We start from the raw sequence: 23,767 nt of genomic DNA, 5'->3' as shown, positions 1-23,767 counted from the left end.
GTCAGTTACACTTCTCCACTGCAAATAAAATTTTTTACTTCTGTTATATATTTACTTATTATTTATATTACTTATTATTTATATATATACTTCTGTGTATATTTGCACATTTATTTTCATGTAACATCACATTTTTCTATGTCCCTTTGTTTGACACTTGAAAGAATCATAAAAATCACTTTACTGATATTTTGCTAGCCATGTATTTCACATTTTAGAATAACCTTTGAAGATAACCTGTGAACACTGCCTAAAAGCAGCAATACCAGTGCATAATGCCATTTTGTAATTTTCCTTTTCTGAAGGTATTTTTTAAGGTACTTTATTCAGCATATCGTGCTTGGGGCTTCAGATGTGGGGCTTCCCTGTGTCACAAAGAAACATTTTGGCTTTTACATAACTACTATATTTCAAAACAAAACAAAATTGCAACCCGCAAAATTCCTGACACAACCAACACTTTCTAGAAAATAAGTATTGTAGCTTGAGATATCCTTTGAATTAGAGTAGACTTCAAATGAATTGTGTACTTGTATTTCACTGTGTAAGCTGCATGCCTCCAGGAATGCTTTCTTATGTTTTCTGCATTTTCACTTTTTAGGTTGCATATTCATACACATACGAGCTTCGACCTTATTTGGATCTGCTTCTGCAAATCCTGTTAATTGAGGACTCTTGGCAAACTCACAGGTCAGTATTTACCTGTCTTTTTATAGTTCAATATTGTTCTGTGCAGATTGTTTTTCCAGTGGTTCTGTTGCTAATCCTTTCAAATGATCCTTTTATCTTTACATAGGTTTGTTTTTAATAGGTATTAAATAAAAATTCACAAATAAAGCATTTTTTCATTCTTTTATCTGAAATTCTGAGATAAGTACAATTTTTCACTTTCCTTACTATTGAGAAATTTGTTATAAAGCCAGGACTTCTCACATACAAGAGAATGTGCTGTTTAGGTTAACCTCAGTGGTCTCCCTGTGAGGGGCTCAGATTGATTCTTAGAAACATCCCCTTCAGGTGGGTCAGTGACAGCCTGGGCTTGCTCAGGAGCACATCAGTTGTAGGAGTGGTGCCAAGACATGCAGAAAAGTATATTTCACACATAAGTATTCTCTATATGATCACATTTCAAGAGAATTGTAACTTCAGCATATTACACATTAATTCAGTTTAAAACCTAATTTTTATATGTCTACAAAATAAAGCTTTTGAAAGTTATCAATTTTTCAGAATTTTATTATAGAAGTAGTAGGTGAGATAACACAAATGTCACCAATATGCTACCTGTCAGTGTTCCAGAATGTCACTGTTTCATAATAAGCAGTTATAGGTAGTATGGCATTTACTGAATCATTTCCAACTGTGTCTCATAGGACATTTCAAATACTTTAAGTGAGAGCACACTTGTTGGGTATGTGCACTCCTGTCCTTAGCTGTGGAAGGAGGCTGCTCTTTTAGGATGTTAGCAATTGCCTGGCCTTATTTTAGGAGGGACTCAAAGGAGATGGTGGTCTGGCTTAACCACACTCCAAAACATGGTGACTGAGTTGTAGGGATTTCTTAATTTTCTTTATGGGAATTGCTATGCATAAATAATGCAGTTATCTTAACTTTTTCTTCTGCATAAACAAATAATTCCATAAAATAAGTCCACAGAATGTTGGAGGATGGGCATAGTTTAACAGAAATGAAGTAAAATAATGGATTTTTAGGGTTGAACTGGAAGTGAGAAATAATGGAAGTGGTTGTTGGGGATAATGCTATATTTGGAATAACAGGGTATGATGGAGGTGGAATGTTGTGATATGGCTTCCCTGGAGAAGTACATCACTCCATGTTCCATTGCAGTGTCAGGAGTAGCACTGCTGTATGGAATTGTGTTAGGCTTCTGCAGAGGGTATTAAATGGCCAGCTCCAGTCATCCACTGACTTCTTGCTGCCACTTCTGGCCGTAGCTTGAAGTACTTGTCTCTGCCCTGTTCTTGGTTTTGCTGTGATCATCAGAGAGTTTTAATGATCTTTGTCTTCTCTTTAAAAAACAAACAAACAAAACCCCACCAAACAGTGAAATTGTGCATGGTAAATGGTGTCCCATAACTCCTGGAAAACAAGCCTGATCTGACCTTGGGCAGGGTGCATCCCTTGGGGCAACTTGTCTTCTGGTACTGCAAGATCACTGCTGCTGGCCCTTGGCTTCAGACCCACTCTCTTAAACTTCTCTTGATTTGACAAATTCAAGTGCCAAGGTTGGAATAATAATGGTACAAGTACCATTAAATTAAATTAACTGAAGTAAAGCTCATCACTGCTTTACAGATGGAGCCTGGGCTGACTGCTGCCAAGGCTATGAGGAAAGAGGGCAGTTACTTTCCCTGTCATGCGTGTAGCTCTTTGAGACATCAGTATAATTTCTGTGCCCCCTCTGACTTTTTCTCAAAGCCAAAAGTATGTCAGTTCTGGGTTTTTGCACAGTTTCAGGGTAGTAAATAATTCCTCTGTCCTGTTCAAGAGCAGAAGGCACAGAAACTGGGCTTAGTTCTAGGGATGCCCAACTCCCTTATCCCCATGCACAAGTATGTACCATTCATTCCCCTTCAGAGGAGCTGCCTGTAAAGGGTGTCTTTGAGAAGCATAATCGAGTGTAATTAATCATTCTGTTGTGGATTTAAGTGTTCCAATTCTGTAAGGACCTACTGGGTTAACAGGGCTGGTCTGTAAATGCAGTAGATACTTAGTAATAAAAATGAAACTGTTAAAGTTGATTACTGTGACTAGAATTAATCATACTTGCATTTTTTATATATCTTGTTCAGTTATAGTTTTAGCATGTTTGGTAATATTTAAACTAAGTTATATATATGTGACATGCCAGGTTAATTTTCTGATTTTAAAAAAACATCTTGACTAGCACCAGAAGTCAGAACATCAACTGTCCCTTTTATAATTACATTGTATATAGAGCCTTAATTCAAATCCTAAAACTCTTTAACACTTAAAGTTTTGTCGTTGTTTTGGTTTGTTTTTTTCTAGGATTCACAATGCACTTAAGGGAATCCCAGATGACAGGGATGGACTCTTCGACACCATTCAGCGCTCGAAGAATCATTATCAGAAAAGAGCTTACCAGTGTATAAAGTGCATGGTAGCTCTCTTCAGCAACTGCCCTGTAGCTTACCAGATCCTTCAGGTGATACATTTTATTCTGTTTCTTGCTGCTTTTCTCCCAGTTCTATGTTTCAAAAAAAGCCGAAATCAAACCCCACCATTCTATAGTTTTTAGCACCTTGATTAAATTACACCTTCCAGGTACAACTCATTTGAACCTCCTGTATCAGAAAGTCATTATATGGGATTGAAAGCAGTTTGGTTAAATTCACACTCATTTGCAGCTGTGATGCAGCTGCAAATCTGCAGACTTCATTTCAAAATTGAAGTTTTCTTTGGGGAAAAAATAAACAGCAGCTCTTTTAAACAGCAGCTGATAGGTTGGTGGTCTTTTCTCTGACAGCTGATGTATAGGAAAGGAAAAATACTTCTGTTTTCAATAATAGAGGAAATAATTGTGAATTGTTCACATTTCATCTGCAGAGCAATGGCGATTTGAAGAGAAAATGGACCTGGGCAGTGGAATGGCTTGGAGATGAGCTGGAGCGTAGACCATACACTGGCAATCCCCAATACACCTACAATAATTGGTCTCCACCAATACAGAGCAATGAAACATCAAATGGCTACTTCCTAGAGAGGTCACACAGTGCTAGAATGACTCTTGCAAAGGCTTGTGAACTCTGTCCAGAGGAGGTAAAGAATTAATTTGACTTTCAATTAAAAAATTGAGTAAAGTGCTCCTGTAAATAATTAGCCTTGGCAACAGTCTCCACTCATTAAAGAGATAAAACATTTCATAAGTATTTTATAAATATGGATTTATATTTTTATTTTTCAGTTTTTATTACTGTTCCCATAGGCATCTGTCACTTACAGAATTAGCACTACAGAATTGAAATTGACCCTTTAAAGTAGATTGAATGGGTGTATATTTCCAGTAATACGTTGATAGAGGAAATTTTTATTCAGTACAATACAAGCTGTAGGTGACAGAGTGGGGTGGATTTTTTCTCTAAATGTCTAAAACATGACTGGCATGTCTGAAACAATCACTTCCACATAGGATTGGTTCTGGCTAGAGTAATTGTAATATGTTTTACCGAAGGAGATTAAATGGGCTTTTTCAAACTTTAGGAACCAGATGATCCTGATGCCCCAGATGAACATGAGTCTTCTCCACCTGAAGATGCCCCTCTGTATCCCCATTCACCTGGTTCCCAGTATCAACAGGTAAAAGCTCTGAGTTAAACTATTTATTCAGAGTTTCAGGTTTGCTTTTTCTAGCATTTATGGTGACCTAAATTATAACATTTAGCCAGAAGCATGTTATTGTCAAATACCATATTTGGAGGAATAAAGGTACACCTCCATTTCACCAGGAGCAGTTTCACCATCAGAGCTTCAGGTGACAATTTTAACAGATTAGGGATTAATCATCCACAGAAAGAGCAGAGAGATTGATGCTATCACAGCCTAGTGCATACTGAATTGGATTCTGTTGTATCTACTGGTATTGATAATATTTTGTGAGTTGCTTTCTTGTTTTCAAGTATAAGATCAAGTCTCAAGGCCTGAATTTGGATAACTGGAAGGCTTTTGGAAAAAAGCAGATGGCTTTGTTGCCATGTAACTCGTGCTATAAACACTGATCTCTAAATCTTAAGTGCATATGAAATCCAGATTGGTTTTTTTATGTTAAATGGCTGTTTTGTTAATACTTTCTAGTGGAAAGCCAGATCTGGAAGAAATCATAACTAGGATCTTCTTATTGAATTGACTAAATTTTAGATCCCTCACTTAGTTGCCATTTTTTGTTCCAATTCATTTTGTATATTCCAAATCTGCTAATTTAATTTCCTTTCCTGCCCAAATCCATTTTCCCCTCCATCTTGCTTTCCTTACTTGATGTTCTCAGCAGAGCAGTTGGTAAGTCATGCAGATTTTCCCACTCCTTCCTGAACTCCCGAGCTCAGACACATTCCGTAACCTCACCATTGCCTTTGTCATGTGTTCACTTTCCTGCAAGAGATGGCATTTCTCACTAACACACACACAGTCCTCATACTCTTAGTTTCTCCACAAATTCTGCAAAACAGTAGATAAATCAGGTGTTTTCGTTTGCCAGATCTGTGTGTGACTTTTTTAATTGGGGCAGAGCATTTGCAGAAAACTGCTGGTCTATATTTCATTCAGTTCTGTAACACTGAGGTTTCCCCCTTAAAAATTAAAGTATGCTGCATAAACACAGGTTTGCTTTTTCCATTGTTTTAGGGAAAAAAATCAAGCTGGTTGAATCTGTTAATAAAATGTGTGCACGGTTTAATGTGACAGCACATAGGCAACTTCTCTTGGTCTCCTTTTTTCCTTTCTTGCTGCTTTTGCTTTGCATGTAACTGTTTGTGATTCAAAAGATGAGACTACTGTTTCAACTGATCCTTTTATCTTTACAAGTTGAAAGTTTGTTTCCCTTGTGTGTAAATCGGCAAGGTAAGTGAAAGGTGTGAATCAGAGAACCAACTGGGATGTATGTTCACAGAGATGTAGGTACATGAGAAGTTGGTGTCCTTGAGGATACTTTGCAGTGGTCTGAGTGGAAAGGGGGAAGGCAGGAAGTCAGGAGGCAGCCCACAGGTTAAATCCCTTTGAAATGTGTGTGCTTTGTTGCAGAATAACCACGTGCATGGACAGCCATATACGGGCCCGGCAGCACATCATATGAACAACCCTCAGCGAACTGGCCAACGAGCACAAGAAAACTACGAAGGCAGTGAAGAAGTTTCCCCGCCTCAGACAAAAGATTAGTGAAATGCACATAATCAATTAACTTGCTCCATCAAGACTGTGCACCCAGGCCTTACAGTCCAACCTTTCTCTGTGTCTGGCTAATATTTAAAACTAGAAAAACTATTCCTAATCAACATGGAGTGGAGAGTCTATTCACTGTCTTATCTGCAGAAAATTGCTGTCAATATATAACCCGCCTGCAGTGGAAAGTGTATAGTGTTTTGTAATAAATGGCCTGATGCTAATGTGTAAATGGCAAAGGTGTATATAGTATATTAATGTTTGACTGTTAATTCTTGAGCAAGAAGCATTTTTTTTGTCTTGATGAGACTCACAGATCTACAAAAACAAAAAAATAATTTCTTGATATATCTGCTGCGCTCTGCAACCAGTGTTGCCTGCCTCATGGCAGTTGGATCAACTCCTTTACAAAAAAGCCTATCCATGTCAACCACAAAAATAGTTTCATGTTAATTCTTTGCCACTGGAGTCGATTTTACTATGAGCAACATAATGGCTGGTAACCTTTTAATTATTTGGTTGATGTGGAAAATTGGTGATGTAACATTGTTTCTAGATCTTTTTTCATTGCCTTTTTCATTCTGGTATTAGGTTAATCACTTTGAAGCTATAGTTATGCTGTAACATTTAGCATGGCTTCACACCAAGTTAGTGTAGCCAATGAGGGGAAAAAAAAATAAAAACAAACGTGACAGCAGTTGTCCCAATGTGACAACTGTATTGCTCAGAACTTTTTCTTCTTACACCTAGACTATAAAATGGGGAGGGAAAATGTGACAAACAAGTGGTTTTCAGTTTCACATATGTTCCTCACATCTGATGTTTGACAGTTCTCTCTCTGGGTGGGATAAAGAACACTTAGTTTTCAGTAATAGGAATTTAAAAGATTTAAAACAAATATGCAAAAATTTGCTATGCCAGGATGCCTGGAGCATAATAGACTGTATTTGGTGTGCTTGTTTTGTTTCTTTGGTAGAGCTTATTAGATAAACTTCTAACACTTTCCTTCTACTGCATCCCAGTGAAGTGGAAGTCAACAAAATCACAGAGTACTTGTGAGTGCCACTGCACCAAGTTAACTTGCTGGTTTTCTGCTCGTTCACAGTTCTACTTGAAAGCGAGAATTGTCTTAGCTCTTTATCCATTATACAGAAAATCTTAACATTAGAAGCAGGGTTTAAATATAAAAGAAACTACTGGTTAGTCAAATACAATTCTGAGGTATCTCTATTCCAGAATAAACATTTGTTTAAAGACTTAAAGAAACACATCAGTAAATACTGTATTTAAATGAAAATTGGTAACTTGAATGTGTGTAATTTTTTTGGAACCTGTCTAAAAACCAAATACCCCTGCAAAACAGATACAGCCCACCCTATACTATTTAAATATTTTGCTGTTTTATTTTATAGAAATTATTTTGCTGAATTCACAAATAGAATTTGATTTAAGAAGAATGTTTTGTCCTGTGGTGTGTGTTGTTTTTTGGGGTTTTGTTTTTTAATGGACTGCACAGGAAGGTGAATTCTGTGCAGTGGCACTATGCTGAATTCTGGAACAACAGTCACATTGAGATTCTGTGCACAAAAAAAAAAATTGGCCCTTAAGAATAAAATAATCAGGACAATTACACTGTAAAAGTTTCTTAATGTGATTTATCTTGTACTTTTTGTATGTTTTTATATATACATATATATATTTAAGAGCACAAGCTTGATGGTGTTTTTTACAAATGAGTTGATAGAAACAAAGCTGCTTATCAAATTAAAGGTCTGTAGTTTTGAAATGAACAATGGAAAATTCAGTCCAAGTGCATTCTTAGGCATTTAGTGTAACAAGGGAGGGACACAGAAGATTTTTGAATATGCTGTGTAGCAATGATCACTTTTATGCTTCCATGTTTTTCCTAGTGCTCAAGTTAATTCAGATTTTTTTCATAGTTTTTTAGTAATACCATTTTACCTGGATTTAGTAAATTTGGATAACGTGTTCCCATTTATGTTTGGGGATGCTTGTTGGAGGTTTTAACTAAAAAAATTCTACCCTGAGTTCTCAAGTTGAAATATTTATTTGGACCAGTAATTGTTACAAGCTATCTCAGAGGCAATTATTACGTATTTTGTACTATATAGGTAAAATATATAATGTGCTAGTTCAGCCTTGCCAAATGTGTTTGCTTTCAATAGTGCAATGATTGTAGAGACATGTCAAACCTGTGACACTTTAACCTGTGGCTTTCTTCAGCCATACCCACCCCTGCCCCAGAACTGGGAATGGCTGCAGTGGCAGTTGTTTTCCAGGCCGCAAATTGAGGATATTGTGCATCTTTGTGACATGAAGAAGGATAAACCCATATTGTTTGCTGCAGCTGTTGCTTTTTAAACAGGTAGCTCCAGTATAAGGTGCAATGTTTTCTTCACTCTGGGCAAAACCATTTTGAATTGTACTTCTTAACAAATATTGTACAAGCAAAAAGTTTGATATGCACATTTCTGTCGCAGCATTTTGGCAGGTGACTTTCAGGCGATGCACCTGGCAATACCTCGTTGGTGATGGCACACTTTAAAGCAGTAGCCCTCAAAGTGCCTAAAGATTTAATTCCCCCATCACTGATTTCAGTCCTGTTTTCTGTTTAGAACAGTTTCTAAGGAATCTCTGGTCTTCCATAAAATGAGCCAATAAATAGTAAAGCAATTCCTCATGTTCCTGGCCATGTAACGTGGAATACATAGAAACTGAAAATCCATAGGTGATGTTGAGTCGGGGTTAGCGTGTAGTTTGACCTTGGGGGAAATCCATAACCTTACTGAGCAGAATTTCTCCCTCTTGTACATTTGGATTGTGGTTGTTTAGTGACTAAAATAAGCTTTTAACACTTGCTACTGTCAGTGTTAAAAATAGTACAGCCATATATGAAAAGACTTCAGTCACTGTTTGTGTATCAGTAAATGTACTACGTTTTGGTCACAGAGCTGGTCACCTGCACCTGTGTTACCCCTTTGACAAGAAGGAGATGGCTCAGGGTTCAGTCTTAGCTTGTTTATCCTGCAGGACCTGAACTTGTGGGGATGGACAAGCAGAACAGGACTCTGCTTGACTTGGAATTTTTCACGTTATTTTCCCTGCTGACTACCAGCTCTGAAAATTTGAGTTCTCTGTTTTTCAGGTTTGCGTATCTTGCTGAAATCAAGCCAGAAAGAAATTAAATTCCCCATTGACTTTTTTTTTTTCTGAGTGAAACTTTAGACAACATGAGAGATTTGTGTTACCGTATTTGCTGTTATGCCTTCTCAGCCACTCTGTTGTGCCTAGCTTGTGTTTTAGCATATGTATCATGAAAAAGCACTTATGGTTCCAAAACTTCCTGTATATTTCCTGAGATCCAGGAGAGAATGAGATTAGCCATTCTGCCAAAGCTAAAATGGGCAAAAATTGGCTGCTGTAGCAATTTACTTCATTTTTGGTTTCAATAAATTTTGTCTACCTCTTAAGTCTTTTGCCAGAAATGAATAGGCTGATAAACTGTGTCAGGGCAAAGTGGCTCCATGTTTTTGTTGGCATGAGTTCCAGTTACTGGGCATTGCAGGGAAGCTTTCAGTGCAATGGATTTAACTAAAAATGAAAGCTAAAGTCTGACTTCGTGAATTAGAGGAAGAAGTGGCATGTTAGGAAATTTGCAGAGTAACCAATTAAGCGTTTAAATATCTTAGTTAAACCTGGTTAGCCCACACTTTCAAATCCACATTGAAAGCAAATTCTTCTCCCCTGTGATGAAAGACACACCTTAATTTTTGGTAGGGTTAGATGCTGATGCCAACCTCACATTTCTTAGGGCAGGTGTGGGAGTTTCCCATTTGTAGCTCTGCTCCAGCACAGCATAATCAGGACAAACAGTAGTTTTGGCTCCCTGTCTTTCCATGCTCTCCATCATGTTCATGACACCACTTTCTCACAGCCATGAGGTCTTGGGAATAAAGTCTGCACCTGCCTTGCCTAGAGCCAGGAAAAAGAGGTGTTCTGGGAGCAGTAGGAAGTGTCTTGTACAAACCCTGTGCTGCACAGTGGTGCTGCAGTGGCAGAAAGCAAAGTGAAAGGATCCCAGCTGCTTCCTGCGGCAGATTCCTGCTCCCCTTGCAGGTGGTCTGAGGAACATGACACCAAACCACTCTTTAGAACTCAGTGCATTTTCTCCGGGCTGGCAGCTGGGGTCAGAGTAATCTCTGTGTGCCCTCTGTGCCATTCCAGGGTGTCCTGTCCCTGCCTTCCAGTGGTCTTTGGGGATTGCTGTGTCAGCACAGTCACTTGGCTGAGACTTGCCCTCCATTCCAGACTGGAGGAAGGGCTTTAACCCAACCCGAGCACTGTCACTTTTCACACTGTGGAACTTCTAAGGTTCATACCGTAAATTTCCTTTTATTTCGAAGGTATAAAAGTCTCCCCCGGGCTGTTTTAAAGTGTCCAATAACCATACCTGTGTCTTTTTTTACAAGAGCAAGTGCACAGCCCCACCCCTGCAGTGTCTGTTAGGGTAGGCTGTCCCTGGAAGTGTGTTGACAGAGATTCCAGCCATTAAATTCAGACATCCTCGTCCTTCGCTCTGATTTTCTAATGCAAGTTGTGGTGGGTCCATGGATTTCGGCAGCATTTGCACGAGTTCAGTTGATTTCAGCACTGTAAGAGTGGAAGTTGGTGACGTGTGGTGGGGGTCAAGCCAGCTCAGTCAGCAGGTGGCACAGAAGACAGCTCTTGTTTGCAGACAAATCAAAATCAAGCACGGGGGAACCAGTTTCTGAAGGAGGAAAACACTCCTGAATAAGGGCTAACTTCTCATCAGATTTTTAAATACCCAACTCTGTATTTTTTAGCTTTAGAACTTCTTGAAGCCACTTTTTGATAATAAAACTGACCTACAGGCTGTTTCCTTGGAAGAATTTAATATAGCCTTAAATCACATCAGCACAATTCTGAAATGACAGGGTCATTGTTCACTGGTCAAAATAATGTGCAAAAAATGTCTTCTAGTTTTTAACCATGAGAAAACCTTGAGTAATGAAAACAAGAGGAAAAAGGTTCTATGACTTCACCCACAATCTGACCATAGAAAAACATCCAGTGCAGGAAAATAAGATCATCCCCTTCTCTGTTTCTGTAGTATTTAAAATGTCTGATAATTTTCTTCCTTAATTTGCCACTGCTATTCCAGGGAGTTGGTGTATTTTGCCCAAAGTGGTGTGAGCTGCACAGTCTGCAGCTTCCGTGTGGGTTTGCAGTGACGTCCCCTTTAGTCTGTACCAGAGCAAAATCCTTAAATGTTTGTTTTTCCCCCATAAGCCATTCCCCAATCCACATTTCTGTTGTGGTGATGTGCTGTTCATGTTTTCAAACAATGCCCAGGGCTGGATGAATGCTTTCCAAGTGTGGTTTCACCTGAGCCATTAAGTGAGCAGTTCTGTTCCTTTGCTGTAGTGATACCTCTGTAGGTGCAGCTTTTAAAGGTATTGGCCTTTTTTGTAGCTTTATTTATTGAAATGCTGCTCAGTTCTTGTCCCTCACTCTTAAATTCCTGTCCATCATTTCTTGTGATTCTTTCTTACAGAGTTTTTCACTCTGGATTGCAAGGATCATTTTTATAGTCAATATTTTTGTATTTTCTTGGAATCAAATCCCTTCACTTTCCATGATGGTTGTTTACCTCCTGTTTTTTACCTACACCTGCCATCTTGCTGTTTGCTACTGCAAGAAAACCCCCCAAAAACCCCCATGTTTGCCAGGCAGCCTGGAGCTTTTCACAGTGCAGTAGCAGCAGCCACAGCCTTGACCGGGTGGGCTTCGTCATCTCTTAAATCTTCTCATCATTTACATGGGATAGGAGAGTTTGTGCTACTGATGGCAGTCTGGAATTCTAATAGCTTGTAGATTATTGGGTTTCATTGGTTGCTTGTTGTTCGGGGTATTTTTTCCCTTCATTTTCTATCTTGAACCATTATTCTACAGGTGAATAAAAACAGTAGGTTTTGCTGGAATCTACTCTGGAAAAGAAGGCTGATTGAAAACTTGGACACTTAATATACTTGATTGTATTTAAATATCTGGTAGGTGCTTTAAAGTCCTTGAAAGATCTTCTGGAAGGAAATTCCAAAGCTTAGAAATGTGAAGATTAGTTCTTAGGACTTACTGATAACTCACCAATTTTATCTGCCTGCCCTGTGAGTGACTTAAGGACTGGTGAAATAGCAGAAATGAGAATATTTTGCTGAAGGGAGAGGTCATGCTGTGTGAAATCCCTGGGGAACTGGAAATGGGCTTTGCCTGGCCCCACACACCCCTCTGGCAGCAGCTCGTGAGCCTTCCCGGTGTGACCTGTCCTGAACCACAGGGGCCTCCCTGGGCACCAGGAACTGTTCCGAGCAGGAACTTCAGACTAAGTAGCATGTAAAGCATTTTCTATTCTTCTTCTTCTCTAAGATCTGTACCGAGTCTAATCCTCTGAGCAAATACAGACAGGGAGTGGGCTGAGCGAGGGCCTTCGCAAGCTGCTTCTGTGAATACTTTCTACCTCTTGTCGTTCACTGCCGGCGGCTCCGCCGGGAGTGGCTCCAGCCGTGTGAGAGCTGCCCTGGGCCAGGCCGAGGTGCACAAATTCCTGGTGGGGCTGTTTGCTGGGCAGGCGTGGGCAGTCCCCGCCTCCCTGGGGATAAATGGAAGCGTTCGAGGTACCTATGTTTGCATCCAGGTGAAGGAACTGGCGTTTCTCAGGTGGCTCCGCGAGGACTCACAAACACTTTCTCAGCCTCTCGTGCTGCCTCCTGTGTGAAGCAGCATCAAATCCTCTCACAATTAATGTTCAAATAACGCAGCAACCGCAGGAAGGGACTTGGTTTTCCAGCTGTGTCAGTGAGGGTTTAGAAAGGGAGAGATGTGGGAATGTGAAAAGCCAGGATTCTGCAGATCAACCCAGGTGTTTATCTAGAACAAAGAAATGTTACTGATTGCTACTGTGGTTGTGTGTAAGACTGAAATGATGAAAGAGAACTGTAACCCTCCCACTCCGAGTCTGAGAGAGACCTGGCATTGGCTTTCTGAACACTTCTGCAACCTGAACCAAAAACCTGCTGTGGGAATGTAGACTTACCATAGAGCTGTGGAAGAAAACTTCAATCGTGTCACTTCTCTCGGTCTTCAGAGCAGTCAACATGGTTTTGATGTAGGTTTTAGATTATGTATATATAAATCTGATTGAAGTACCAACAGCAAACCATAAATAAAATGTGGACTTAATTGAAGAACGGGCTAGTGGAGGCCTCTTGTGTTGAATTTATTAAAATACAATATAATGAAGTTGTTGGAGGAGACTCGTTCTGATGAAGACAGGGAAATAAAGCTGGGGCATCCTCCAGTTGAGCCAGGTTTGCTGCTGCCTTTGCACCTCCTGTAGCACCCACAGACCAGCTGCAGTGGCTGGAAAGGGGCTGGGACTGCTCCTGGCATCACCTTCGTGCCTGTGAGGGCCAGAGGCTCTGGGAGTGGCAGCTGCCTCTCGGAGCGAGTGGCTGCCTGCTCCAGGGACAGTGTCCTGTCACATTCCAGGCCAAGAGGAGCCGCTGCAGCTGTTGGGAAGCTGCTGTGACCCCTGTGCCTGCCACGTGCCCCTTGCTTTGCTCTGCCACAGCAAGGCCCATCACCCAAAGGAATGTGAGGTGGGTGTAATGGAGAGCTGCTGGAAACCTCTGGTTCCCCAAGTTTGCTCTTGAAGATACACAAATGAAACTGGAAAACAGTGGCAAATTGTGATACTAACATTAAATTTAAAAAAATTTTAGAAGACATCATGGAAGCAGGTGACACAAGAGGTTCCACCTTGGCATGAGGAAGAACTTCTTTACAGTGAAGGTGGCAGAGCTCTGGAACAGCTGCCCAGGGAGGGTGTGGAGTCTCCCTCCCTGGAGACATTCCAAACCCACCTGGACGTGTCCTTGTGTCACTGCTCCAGGTGACCCTGCCTTGGCAGGGGCTTGGACTGGGTGATCTCCAGAGGTGCCTCCAACCCAGACAATTCTGTAGCACCTGAGTTTATCCTTGGTCAGTTCAGTTGATGTCGCCCATCTGAGTGGACATGAGTGAATTCTCTGGACATTGACATGTTGGCAAAACATGAGACTTCAGGATACACTTTGGATGTATCCCAGCAGAGCATTGCCAGGTGGGGGGTGCTGTAAACTGGGAGAAGAAAGCTTTCGAAGAAGACAGCAAAAATGTAAAACAACTCCCACGAATGTTTCTGTTCTCACATTTCTGAGAATTTGTTAATGCCACAGGACAAAAAAAGCCTTTTTTTAAATTTAACTTCTGTGGAGGCTGTAATGATTTATTGATCACCCAACTCCCTGAAACCTTTTAGAATTTGGGCTCCTATGGTTTTTACATTAGCTGAAAATACAGCCCAAAGCATTTCCCTTGGATTTGATAGATACTTACCTGGTAACTTCAGCATAACAGCCAGGATCATTTTCTTGCTGCTGGAGTTTATTTCCTGCTCATCTTTTTGTGGAAACTCCCCAGAGGGGTTTGCTCTGGCCTCTTTCTACCTCCCACTGTTTCCTTGCATCTCCCTCTGCAGTTCCTCCCTGCCTCCGGTGTGTAGCACGTTGTGGATCCTCCTGCTCCCCCTTTCTGCTTTCTCCGGGCTGGGCAGTCAGGATGGGAGATGGAGCCCTGGGAAGCCCTGGGGCAGTGACCTCTCTGGGTGAAGTCCTGCTTCTCCTGTGGCTGGCTCAGCGCAAGGCTGAATTGTTTGGTCCGTGCAGCAGCTACGGAGGTGCTGGAAGGGGATAATGATGTTAATGAGGGTTCTGTTACTGTGAAGGAATTTGTGATGCCTGTCGATGTTTAGGTAGCACTTGGTGCTCCTCAACACACCCTTAAAAATGTATAAAGAAAATGCTTTTTGGTCTTTCAGTAGATGGAAATTTGAAGCCCTTCTAAAGGAAGACTTTAGTGCTTCTCTGGTACGTATTTCTTTTTTTTATTTTTAATTTCTTTTTTTATTTTAGCAAAAAAAAGCTTATACTGGAAATAACCTCTGAGAATACTGCAGGAACACTTAACACCTTTCTTTAAAAGAGTTTGCTTCATTTCAAGATTTACAGTCCTTGTAACTGTGCTAATCTTTATGTGAGGGGATTTAATAACAATAATGATACTTATTATTATCATAATTATTATAATTATTATTATATTACTAACAAGCATGGCTGTAGCTTTTTAAGTTTGACTGTATCTATAGTAGCTCATGTCTTCTGTGCAGTATTAGGCTTGGGAATTGAGATGCTCCTCCATGAAGTGAAGTATCCTGGATATGAGCCATATAAGAAATCAACTGGGTATTCTGTCATGCTGCTAAAACAGTCAGTTTGAGCAGGAGGTTGCTGATTATGGTACACAATTAAAGCATAATTACAACACATTACATAATTACTCCCACAGCAGGGTGGTTGGAACTAGATGATCTTTAAGGTCCCTTCAACCCCAAACCATCTCATGTTTCCATACAATGAGTTGTGGGGCAGCAGAAGTGCAAGGCCACAGAAGGAACCGCGTGCTTTCTATTGAATGTGGTTTGCTTCATTTACATTTGTGCTTTTGTGTTGGAGCTGCTTCAGTCGAGCCAGGACACTCGCCCACCTCACAGCCAGGTTTGTGCTTTCCTGTGGTCAGCAGCCCCTCAGCTCCTGCTCCTCTGCAGTGGCCCTGTCCTGTTTAATTTCTGATTTCTCAGTGCGGATTCAGAGGGAGCCTCTGCCCTGCTCAGCTGAACCTCCTGCCTGATGCTCGGCCCACACAGAGGACAGGGACTGGTTTAAGTTCAGCCCCATTTTTGTTTTCTGTTCACTGCTTTCACAGAGCCTCCCAGCCTGAAGTTAAGCTTGTTAGGAACTCACTTGTATATTTTTATGGGTATTTTTTTTTATTCTTATTGCATTGTTAGTTGTCTTAACTTCCCCTGTCAGGTAAACTGCTGGAGTTCACCTCTATTCTACAGCTTAAATTAGACCTTCTGTTTGGAAAATGTATTTCTGTTTACTTGAATTTTTCATTCAAGGTTGGTTTCTTTAAGAGCCTCTCCTTTTTATTCGCTTTATCTTACTCCCTCTTCCCTCATATTTTTCACAGATTTTTAGCACTGGAGGTGTTGGGGCTGGAGGAGCATTTTGCCCCTGGAGAATGTTTGTCTTGTGGTCATTTGCCAGTATCACTGTGGCTTTTTAAGTTCCGTGTTCCGTGTTGGTAACAGGAGACTGTACTGGAATAGTAACTGCAACTGGAGTTTGGTGAAGGGAGAAGAATCTTTGAAAGCCTCATACTACTGTGTGAATTTAGAGACTTCTGGCATTGCATCCTGTATGTTTACACTAAATGTGTTTGTAGCTGCATTAAGCACTGTAATATGGCATTTATTTATTTGTAGTAATTTGTATTAATTATTCCCTACTCCTGGTTTACTCCCTACAGACTTGGTGCACTGACCCTGTGGCTGCGAACACCTGTGGGCACTGTCAGCACCTGGAACAGCAGCAGAGGCAGCCAAGAGTGAGTAACCATCTCCCCCTTCCCGAGAAAACAGATGGGGTCAACAGACCCAAACGTGGCTGGAAACTGTTGGAGACTGAAATACATGACAGAAAACATCGATTTTAGGTGCAAACTGTTGTGAAACGTCAGCTGCTCTTCTGAGGGTGTTTGGGAGGAGTGTTACACTTTGGTCCCTGTCAGGAGAGCACAGAAGAGCTTCTGACCTCATGGCAAAAAGAGATGTGAACTTCAGACTTCGCTGGAATTCAAGCAATAGGAACAGAAACAAAACTTGCCACTGCTTTGCTTTGTTTCTCCCCAATGGGATCTGATGCCTTTCCTCAAGGTGTGGTTTGGGTTTCTTAAAGCACTTTTCCCTCCCCAGACACACACAGCCAGCTGCAGTACTGGTTTTGTGGGTGGGTGTAGAAACAACTTTTCCTGCTTTGCATTCCACTGGATTTCCATCAGTGGAAGTCATACCCATCCATGGAAGTCTGGCCCTCAGCACAGACGCCTCCAGCACAGCCAGAGCTGCTGCAGATCCACAGGAGCCCTGGGTTTGCAAGTGCTCAAACGCAAAGCTGAGCCCCATCTGCTTTCATCGATTTTTCCCTCCAAAGGCCAGTTCAGAAAAGCTGTAGAGAAAGCCATTTTGCACTAAACCCCATGACTTTTCTCTCATCCCTCTACAAAACGTTGGCTTTTCACAGGACAGCTGTTCCTATGAGAACACAGCTTCCTAGTGGACATGAGTGCTATTGCCCACGCTACTGCAGCACCCTGGAATATCCCATCATGACCAACCTACAAAGCAGGTATTTTTGAAGCTGCTTGCCCTTCCCTAACACGGATGAGTAGAGGGGGCAGTCTGTGTGATACCTCAAATTTCTGGCACCTTTCATTTGGTTGGAACCTGACAGTTCCAAAAGGAAGCCCAAACCTTGCAGTGAGAGCAGCTGAAATACTTTGTAAGTTCTACAACTCTCAAGCTTATCCCTCCAAGAGGGGTTAGAGGTTATGAACTTAGAAAACTGAGCATCCTTTCAGCCTGATTCCCAAATTAACCAGGTGACCAATGGATTCCTTGATAGGTTTGTCCTGCTTTGTCAGGCCTCAGCTTCCACACAACCAGGCCAACATGAACACCACACCAGGGCACACGAGCAGCCACACCAGTGTTACCCCAGCCTGTAGGAAGGATCAGCTTACAGACTGCGAGTGCTGGCTCAGAGGATCCCTGCTCTTCAAGGCAAGGGGAAAAAACCCCAGATCTCCACTCACAACTTCCCATGTTGAACATTATCCCAGTTTTCTCCCCACTGCAGCGGCAGATACCACGACCTTCACACGAGCTCTGTTGTACAAATTTATTGTGTGGCACCCAGGGTGGGAGCTCAGTTCTCCTTCTCCTGCACAGTCTTTGTGCCCCGCAGCCGCCCCGTGCGGCGCGCGGCGATGAGCCCGACCTTGCGTCCCGCGGGAGCGTCCCTGCGGATGGTCGAGGGCTTCCCGATGTGCTGGTGGTTGCCTCCTCCGAAGGGATGCTCCACAGGCTGGGCAGGAGGAAAGCAAGACAGCAATGTAACCACAGAAACTGATACTCAACAGAGTAAACTGATTTGAGAGGAAAAATGAGTAAGTGCTTCACTTTTTACGTGGTGCAGCAACTATCAAGTGCTGCTAATTTACCCTGTGACTGCACATTTATCTGGGAAGGTTTCCTCCCAGATATATGCCATGCTTGTCCCCATATCCCACAAATCCTTTCTGCACTGTCAGAAGGGACAGGGGTGACCCCAATCACAGAGAGACTCACGTTCATGGCCACACCACGGACACGTGGCCAGCAGTTCCTCTTGGCCTTGTACTTGTGGTAGGCACGGCCGGCCTTCAGGATGGGCTTGTCAATACGGCCTCCACCAGCCACGATTCCTGCAGGGAATGGCAGGAATGGTGACACCCAAACAGAGCACAGGATCACAAAGGAAAGCCAACACCAACAGTGAGACCAGAGCTGAGCTACAGCCTTCCTTTTGATCCACACACACAGGACTGAGCTTAACACCTTCTCAAGCGCTGCCAGTTTCACTACTACAAATACTTGGGTAACATCAAATTTTTCAACTGAAGTATGAATTGAAAGAGCTCATAGGAGTGTGAAGAACTTTGAGGACCTACCTGCTTCATGATTTACCGAGTGAACTTTACTGGAATAACACACCAGATTACTCACTTTGCTGTCTTCCAGGCAGAAGCAGGCGAGTGTCACCAGCAGCCACCTCAGCTGCCAGTCAGGTGCACAACAAACCTGGTACAGCCTCTGCTTCTTGGCAGTGGCTTTGTCATTCCCTGTCAGACCTCCCAGGACACCCCACCCACCTGACACCACCGCCAGGCTCCCTCAGTGTACTGAAGGCAGGAAATCAAAATGGCATTTTCCATGTTAAGTCCTTCTCCAAGGACTGCAGATTTTACAGGCTGAGCAATTCCACTACAGCCTGAGGACAAGGAGCATCTACTTTTCTGTCCTCTCACTAGGTCAAATCACCTCCAAACTTAGGTTATCAACACCTAAAAGTAATGCAGGTGGGAAATACAAGTCAGGCACCTGAGCACAGGCTGTCCTGGTGTGTAACCCCAAGGCCAGCCTGCACATGACACTGTTTTCAAGATGGTTATTAAAAGTGGGGCCCTGTTTGGAAAATTCGGTGACAAGTCCACAGTGATTGCTCCTTACCCACAACAGCCCTGTTTGCAGAAGAAATGACTTTCTTGGAGCCGGAAGGCAGCTTCACTCTGGTTTTCTTGGTTTCGGGGTTGTGGGAGATGACGGTGGCGTAGTTCCCAGAGGCACGCGCCAGCTTCCCGCGGTCACCCGGCTTCTCCTCCAGGCAGCACACGATGGTGCCCTCGGGCATGGTGCCCACGGGCAGGACATTCCCGATGTTCAGCTGAGCTGCAAAGAGCAAGGAGAGCAGCCACAGCGTCACTCGGGCCCCGGGCCGGGGTTACAGCCCTACTGAACCTGGGACGGCGGCACCACAGACCCTGTGGCAGCAGGGTCCTGCACTGCAGCACCCCAAGCTCCAGGTGCTGGGACACCCAGTGCCCAGCCCAGCCCAGCCCAGCCCAGCCCAGCCCAGCCCCACCTTTCTTGCCGCAGTACACGAACTGCCCGGTGTGGATGCCCTCGGCGGCGATGAACAGCTCCGTGCGCTTCTTGAAGCGGTACGGGTCACGGAAGGCGATCTTGGCCAGCGGGGCGCCCCGGCCGGGGTCATGGATGATGTCCTGTGGGAATGCAGAGCTGCTTTAGGGTGGGACACAGCCTCTGCCAGGGGTTCTGCAGGAATCCAAGAGCTAGGAGAACTGGGGATGGTTACTCTGGGCTGATTCTCACCAGGACACTTCTCAGGGGGATCTGGGTTTCCCCCAGCGTGAGCGAGCTGAAGATTCACATTTGTAAGAATACAAGCTCCAGTACCTACATCACATCCCATCAGGGAAAAAGTCTTCCCTGTGAGGGTGGTGAGGCACTGGCACAGGTTACCCAGAGAAGCTGTGGAAGCCCCATCCCTGGAAGTGTTCACAGCCAGGCTGAACAGGGCTTTGAGCAACCTGGTCACATGGAAGGTGTTGAACTGCATGAGCTTTAAGGTCCCTTCCAACCCAAATCAATCACTGATCAGAAAATAATGCCTGGTTAAGTGTGCTGCTTGTAGCTCATCCTGTCTGAACAGTCTTACTCCTGACATTCTGCAGGTATCCATTTCTCCATTCAAAGAAATCCACTTTCACTTTCCCAGCCACCTTTGGGCAGAGACAGAGCTGGGCACAGGCAGTGACTTCTCTGTGCGTTTCCTCGGGATTGAAGCATTTCTAACCTTCTGAAATCAGGTACAACAAAGTTACAGAAGCCCCTACATAAGGAACACAGACTTGTTGTTTCTTTTACACTTGGAGAAACATGTCCATTCTGTTCCTGCAGCACTCTGAGACTGAAATACCCAACTGTGTATTTACAGACTACACACAGGTGACTGTGACACATTTCCAAGACGTGTCTATTTTCTAGGACAGCTCATAAGCTGTTGGTGTCCACTGCTGATGTTTTCCAACCCTGTTGGCCAAATCCCCCGTGTATTACTCAAGTTCAAGTCAAACCTTGCTAGGTACCTTTTATCATCAACTCAGTTATGGTGAGGGTGAAGGAAATCCTCTCTACAATGTGAACATGACCGTGCTGTAAAATGCTGAAGGGCTGCTCCGAGCATCCAACCACTGGCACTGTTTGCATTCTGAAGTCCCTGACACCCAAAAAAGTACCTGCAGCACCCCTGAACCACCGTATCACATCCCAAATGCAGGAACTGCCTTGCCCCCACTGCTCAAGACTAAAATGATGGATATCACTTGGCATTTTCAAAGATCTGATTTTTTTTTTTTTAAATATGCACTCAACTACATGGGAAACTGCCCAGCCAACGTTTCCCAAAGCACAGGCAATTCTTAGGCAACATAAAACCACGCAGGTACGGCTACACTTAGCAAAGCTCCACCAGAAAATCCAACTGCTAGCTAAAGGTGCCCTCTCTCTTGAGATGTTCTCACAAACCTGAAGAAGTTTAACTTTTCAAGGCATACGATTTATTTAAGAGCAGAGAAACCCAAATAAGGAACCGACGAGATAAGGGACAGCCGAAGGGCTTTGGGCACTGCTGGCAGCCCAGGAGGAGCGGCGGGTCGGGCACCCCCGGGGACGAGGTGCCGAACGTCCCCCCGAGCAAGCACCCGGAGCCGCCCGTACCTTGACGATGCCCTTGATGTACCCGTGCCGCTCGGCGAAGTCCACGGCGCGGAGCTTGGCCGGGCCCTTCCTGTGCTTCACGTGGGCGCGGAACACGGAGCCCGCGCCTTTCCTCTGCCCGCGGATGACGCGACCCATGGCGCCCTGCGGGGACACGGGGACGGCTCAGCGACACCGGGGACACGCTCAGCGACAGCCGCGGCACCCCGGCCCTGCCCCGGCCCCGCCCTGCCCCTTCCCGCGGCCGCCGGGGCGCGGATGGCGGCGGATCGGGATCGGGATCGGGACCGCGGCCTCCCCGCTCCTACCTCGCTCCGGCCTGCCCCGGAAAGAAGGAAGCGCTGACGTCACCGGCGCGCCGAGGCTCTTCCGGCACAGTGACGTCACGCGGGAAGGGGCGGGGGCCTGCGGTGCCCGCCCATTTCCTTCGGGCCCGAGGCCGGGACACCGGGAGAGCCCCGGGAGAGCCCCGGGACACCCCCGGGACACCCCCGGGACACCCCCGGGACACCCCCGGGACACCCGGAGAGCCGCGGGAGTGCGGGAGAGCCCCGGGAATGCGGGAGAGCCCCGGGAGAGCCCCGGGAGAGCCCCGGGAATGCGGGAGAGGTCCGGGAGAGCCCCGGGAGTGCGGGAGAGCCCCGGGAGTGCGGGAGAGCCCCGGGAGTGCGGGGGCACGGCCGGGAACGCGGGCAGAGGGGCAGCGTGCACAGCCAGGTTCCTGGGAGCTGGTATGGGCAAAGGGGAGTAGTCAAGAGATTGGGATAGGAAGGGTCAGGCTGTGCAAGTGACTGGGGCTGGAATCTGGATGGTGCCTTGGAATGCAAGTCGGTACATTCACTGCATAAAGGAAAACAAAGGCTGCGCTGGCGAGCTTTTCTAGATTCTGACAGCCTGATTTTGCAACATTAAAAGCAGCGACAAACTAACCCCAGTCTGAAACACCCAGCATCTGGTTCAGTGGATAATAGAAACAAAACCTATACATTATATATATATATATATGTATGCAGAAAATAGATAATTATAAATATTACATAGTAGTCATTGCTGTCTCCGTGGCCGCGTGATCCCACGAGAAACCCCGCGGGGAACGGCGCTGTTTTCCCCTCGCCCCAGACCCGCAGGTCCCGGTCCAGGTGGGAGCCGGGGCAGTGTCCGTCCCTGGGCAGTGCCCGTCCCTGGGCAGTGCCCCCCTGGTGTCCCAGGACTGTTTCTCTGTGTCTCCAGACGCTGCTTGGCACACTCCAGGGAGGAAGTGGGGCAGAGAGGGGCTCCGAGTTCACGGCTCTGCTTCTCCAGGGCTTTCTTTGCACAATCACAGATTGGATTATGCTGGGAAAAGACCTCTGAGATCATCGAGTCCATCTTAGGACCAAACACCACTGTGTCAACCAGACCTTGGCACTGAGTGCCATGTCCAGGCTTTCCTTAAACACCTCCAGGGACAGTGACTCCCTGGGCATCCCATTCCAATATCTAATCATACCTTCTGTGAAGAAATCCTTCCTAATGTCCAACCTGAACCTCTCCTGGAGCAGCTTTATGTCCTGTCCTCCTGTCACTGGTTACCTGGGAGAAGAGACAAACCCTCACCTGACTATGTCCTCCTGTCAGGCAGTTGTGGAGAGCAATAAGGTCACCCCTGAGCCTCCTTTTCTCCAGGCTAAACACCCCCAACTCTCTCAGCCTCTCCTCATAGGACTCGTGCGCCAGACCCTTCCCCAGCTCTGCTGCCCTTCTCTGGGCTCAGTCCTGCCCCTCAGTGTCCCTCCTGAACTGAGAGGCCCAGAACTGGACACAGCACTTGAGGTGAGTGTGGTCTCACCAATGCCCAGTACAGGGGGAGAGGCATTTAGTTTAAACCCCCGGGGGACTGACAGCCTGTTGTTTTGGGATCTCATATAAACAACTAGAGACCCTGAGCCAAAAGCTGCCATGCCAAATCCTTTCCTAATTAGCTGGACCAAAGATGCAGTTTGCAGGGTGAGGCTCCAGCCATCACAGATACAGCTGGATCTGTAATAATCAGACTGTATTGTGCAGTTTAAGAGCTGTAATTTTTGGGTGAAGAAGTAACTGAAGATAAAACCCCTGCAGTTGCTTTAAGCTGCATTTGCCATATTTTAATCAATATTAATTAGGGCATAATTGAGAGATACAGCAAAGCAGAGGTAATTGTCTCAGTGTTCCTAATCAACTTGCACTACACCCTGGAAGGGGAAATGAAAAGTGCCTTAACTTCTTTAACAGTGCTCCAGGTTTTCTGCATCAGAGGCCACTCTTCCAGAACAGGTCACTGCTGATGACCCTCACTGAAGATGGACTATTTGACTTTATTTGACTCACTGGAAATGAGGAAAAGTTCATCAGACCCACACATGCCATTGCTCCTCACCTTGAGCTGAAGGACCTACACATCCACCATGTCTTGGTAGATGAGCTTTCCCACCACAGCCTTCCCAGGACTAGTGG

The 23,767-nt window shown here is 44.5% G+C and overlaps 2 protein-coding genes across 3 annotated transcripts in view; one reads left to right on the top strand and one right to left on the bottom strand.

Annotated features, from left to right (window-relative positions):
- USP9X (ubiquitin specific peptidase 9 X-linked) overlaps positions 1–7,553 on the top strand; it is a 96,270-nt gene extending 88,717 nt beyond the window's left edge. For both annotated transcript variants that reach the window (XM_069027638.1, XM_069027558.1), the window contains exons 41-45: positions 602–690; positions 3,031–3,187; positions 3,589–3,801; positions 4,243–4,338; positions 5,776–7,553. In XM_069027638.1, the coding sequence (XP_068883739.1) occupies positions 602–690; positions 3,031–3,187; positions 3,589–3,801; positions 4,243–4,338; positions 5,776–5,910 (690 nt within the window). In that variant the 3' untranslated portion in view covers positions 5,911–7,553. The remainder of the gene's footprint in view (positions 1–601; positions 691–3,030; positions 3,188–3,588; positions 3,802–4,242; positions 4,339–5,775) is intronic.
- A 10,285-nt stretch (positions 7,554–17,838) lies between these two features.
- On the bottom strand, positions 17,839–21,681 carry RPL8 (ribosomal protein L8). The gene is made up of 6 exons (XM_069027429.1): positions 21,601–21,681; positions 21,293–21,436; positions 19,635–19,776; positions 19,223–19,441; positions 18,302–18,417; positions 17,839–18,038 (listed from the first exon to the last, which is right to left on the bottom strand). The coding sequence occupies exons 2-6, from the start codon at positions 21,428–21,430 to the stop codon at positions 17,880–17,882; spliced, it is 774 nt and encodes a 257-aa protein (XP_068883530.1). The 5' UTR covers positions 21,431–21,436; positions 21,601–21,681; the 3' UTR covers positions 17,839–17,879.
- Positions 21,682–23,767: the final 2,086 nt, after the last annotated feature.

This window comes from Aphelocoma coerulescens, chromosome 1 (genome assembly GCF_041296385.1).
Source record: "Aphelocoma coerulescens isolate FSJ_1873_10779 chromosome 1, UR_Acoe_1.0, whole genome shotgun sequence".
Taxonomy (NCBI): domain Eukaryota; kingdom Metazoa; phylum Chordata; class Aves; order Passeriformes; family Corvidae; genus Aphelocoma; species Aphelocoma coerulescens.
The sequence above is the reverse complement of the archived record's forward strand: the minus strand, read 5'-3'. Positions and strand labels throughout refer to the sequence as shown.

What these genes read in the sequence shown, in the direction of transcription:
- RPL8 (XM_069027429.1), bottom strand. Translation starts at nt 21,430, where the DNA reads ATGGGTCGCGTCATCCGCGGGCAGAGGAAAGGCGCGGGCTCCGTGTTC. An exon ending in CGTGTACTGCGGCAAGAAAG is followed by an intron (nt 19,442 to 19,634) that starts GTGGGGCTGGGC and finishes TGCTCTTTGCAG; the next exon opens with CTCAGCTGAACATCGGGAAT. An exon ending in TGCAAACAGGGCTGTTGTGG is followed by an intron (nt 18,418 to 19,222) that starts GTAAGGAGCAAT and finishes CATTCCCTGCAG; the next exon opens with GAATCGTGGCTGGTGGAGGC.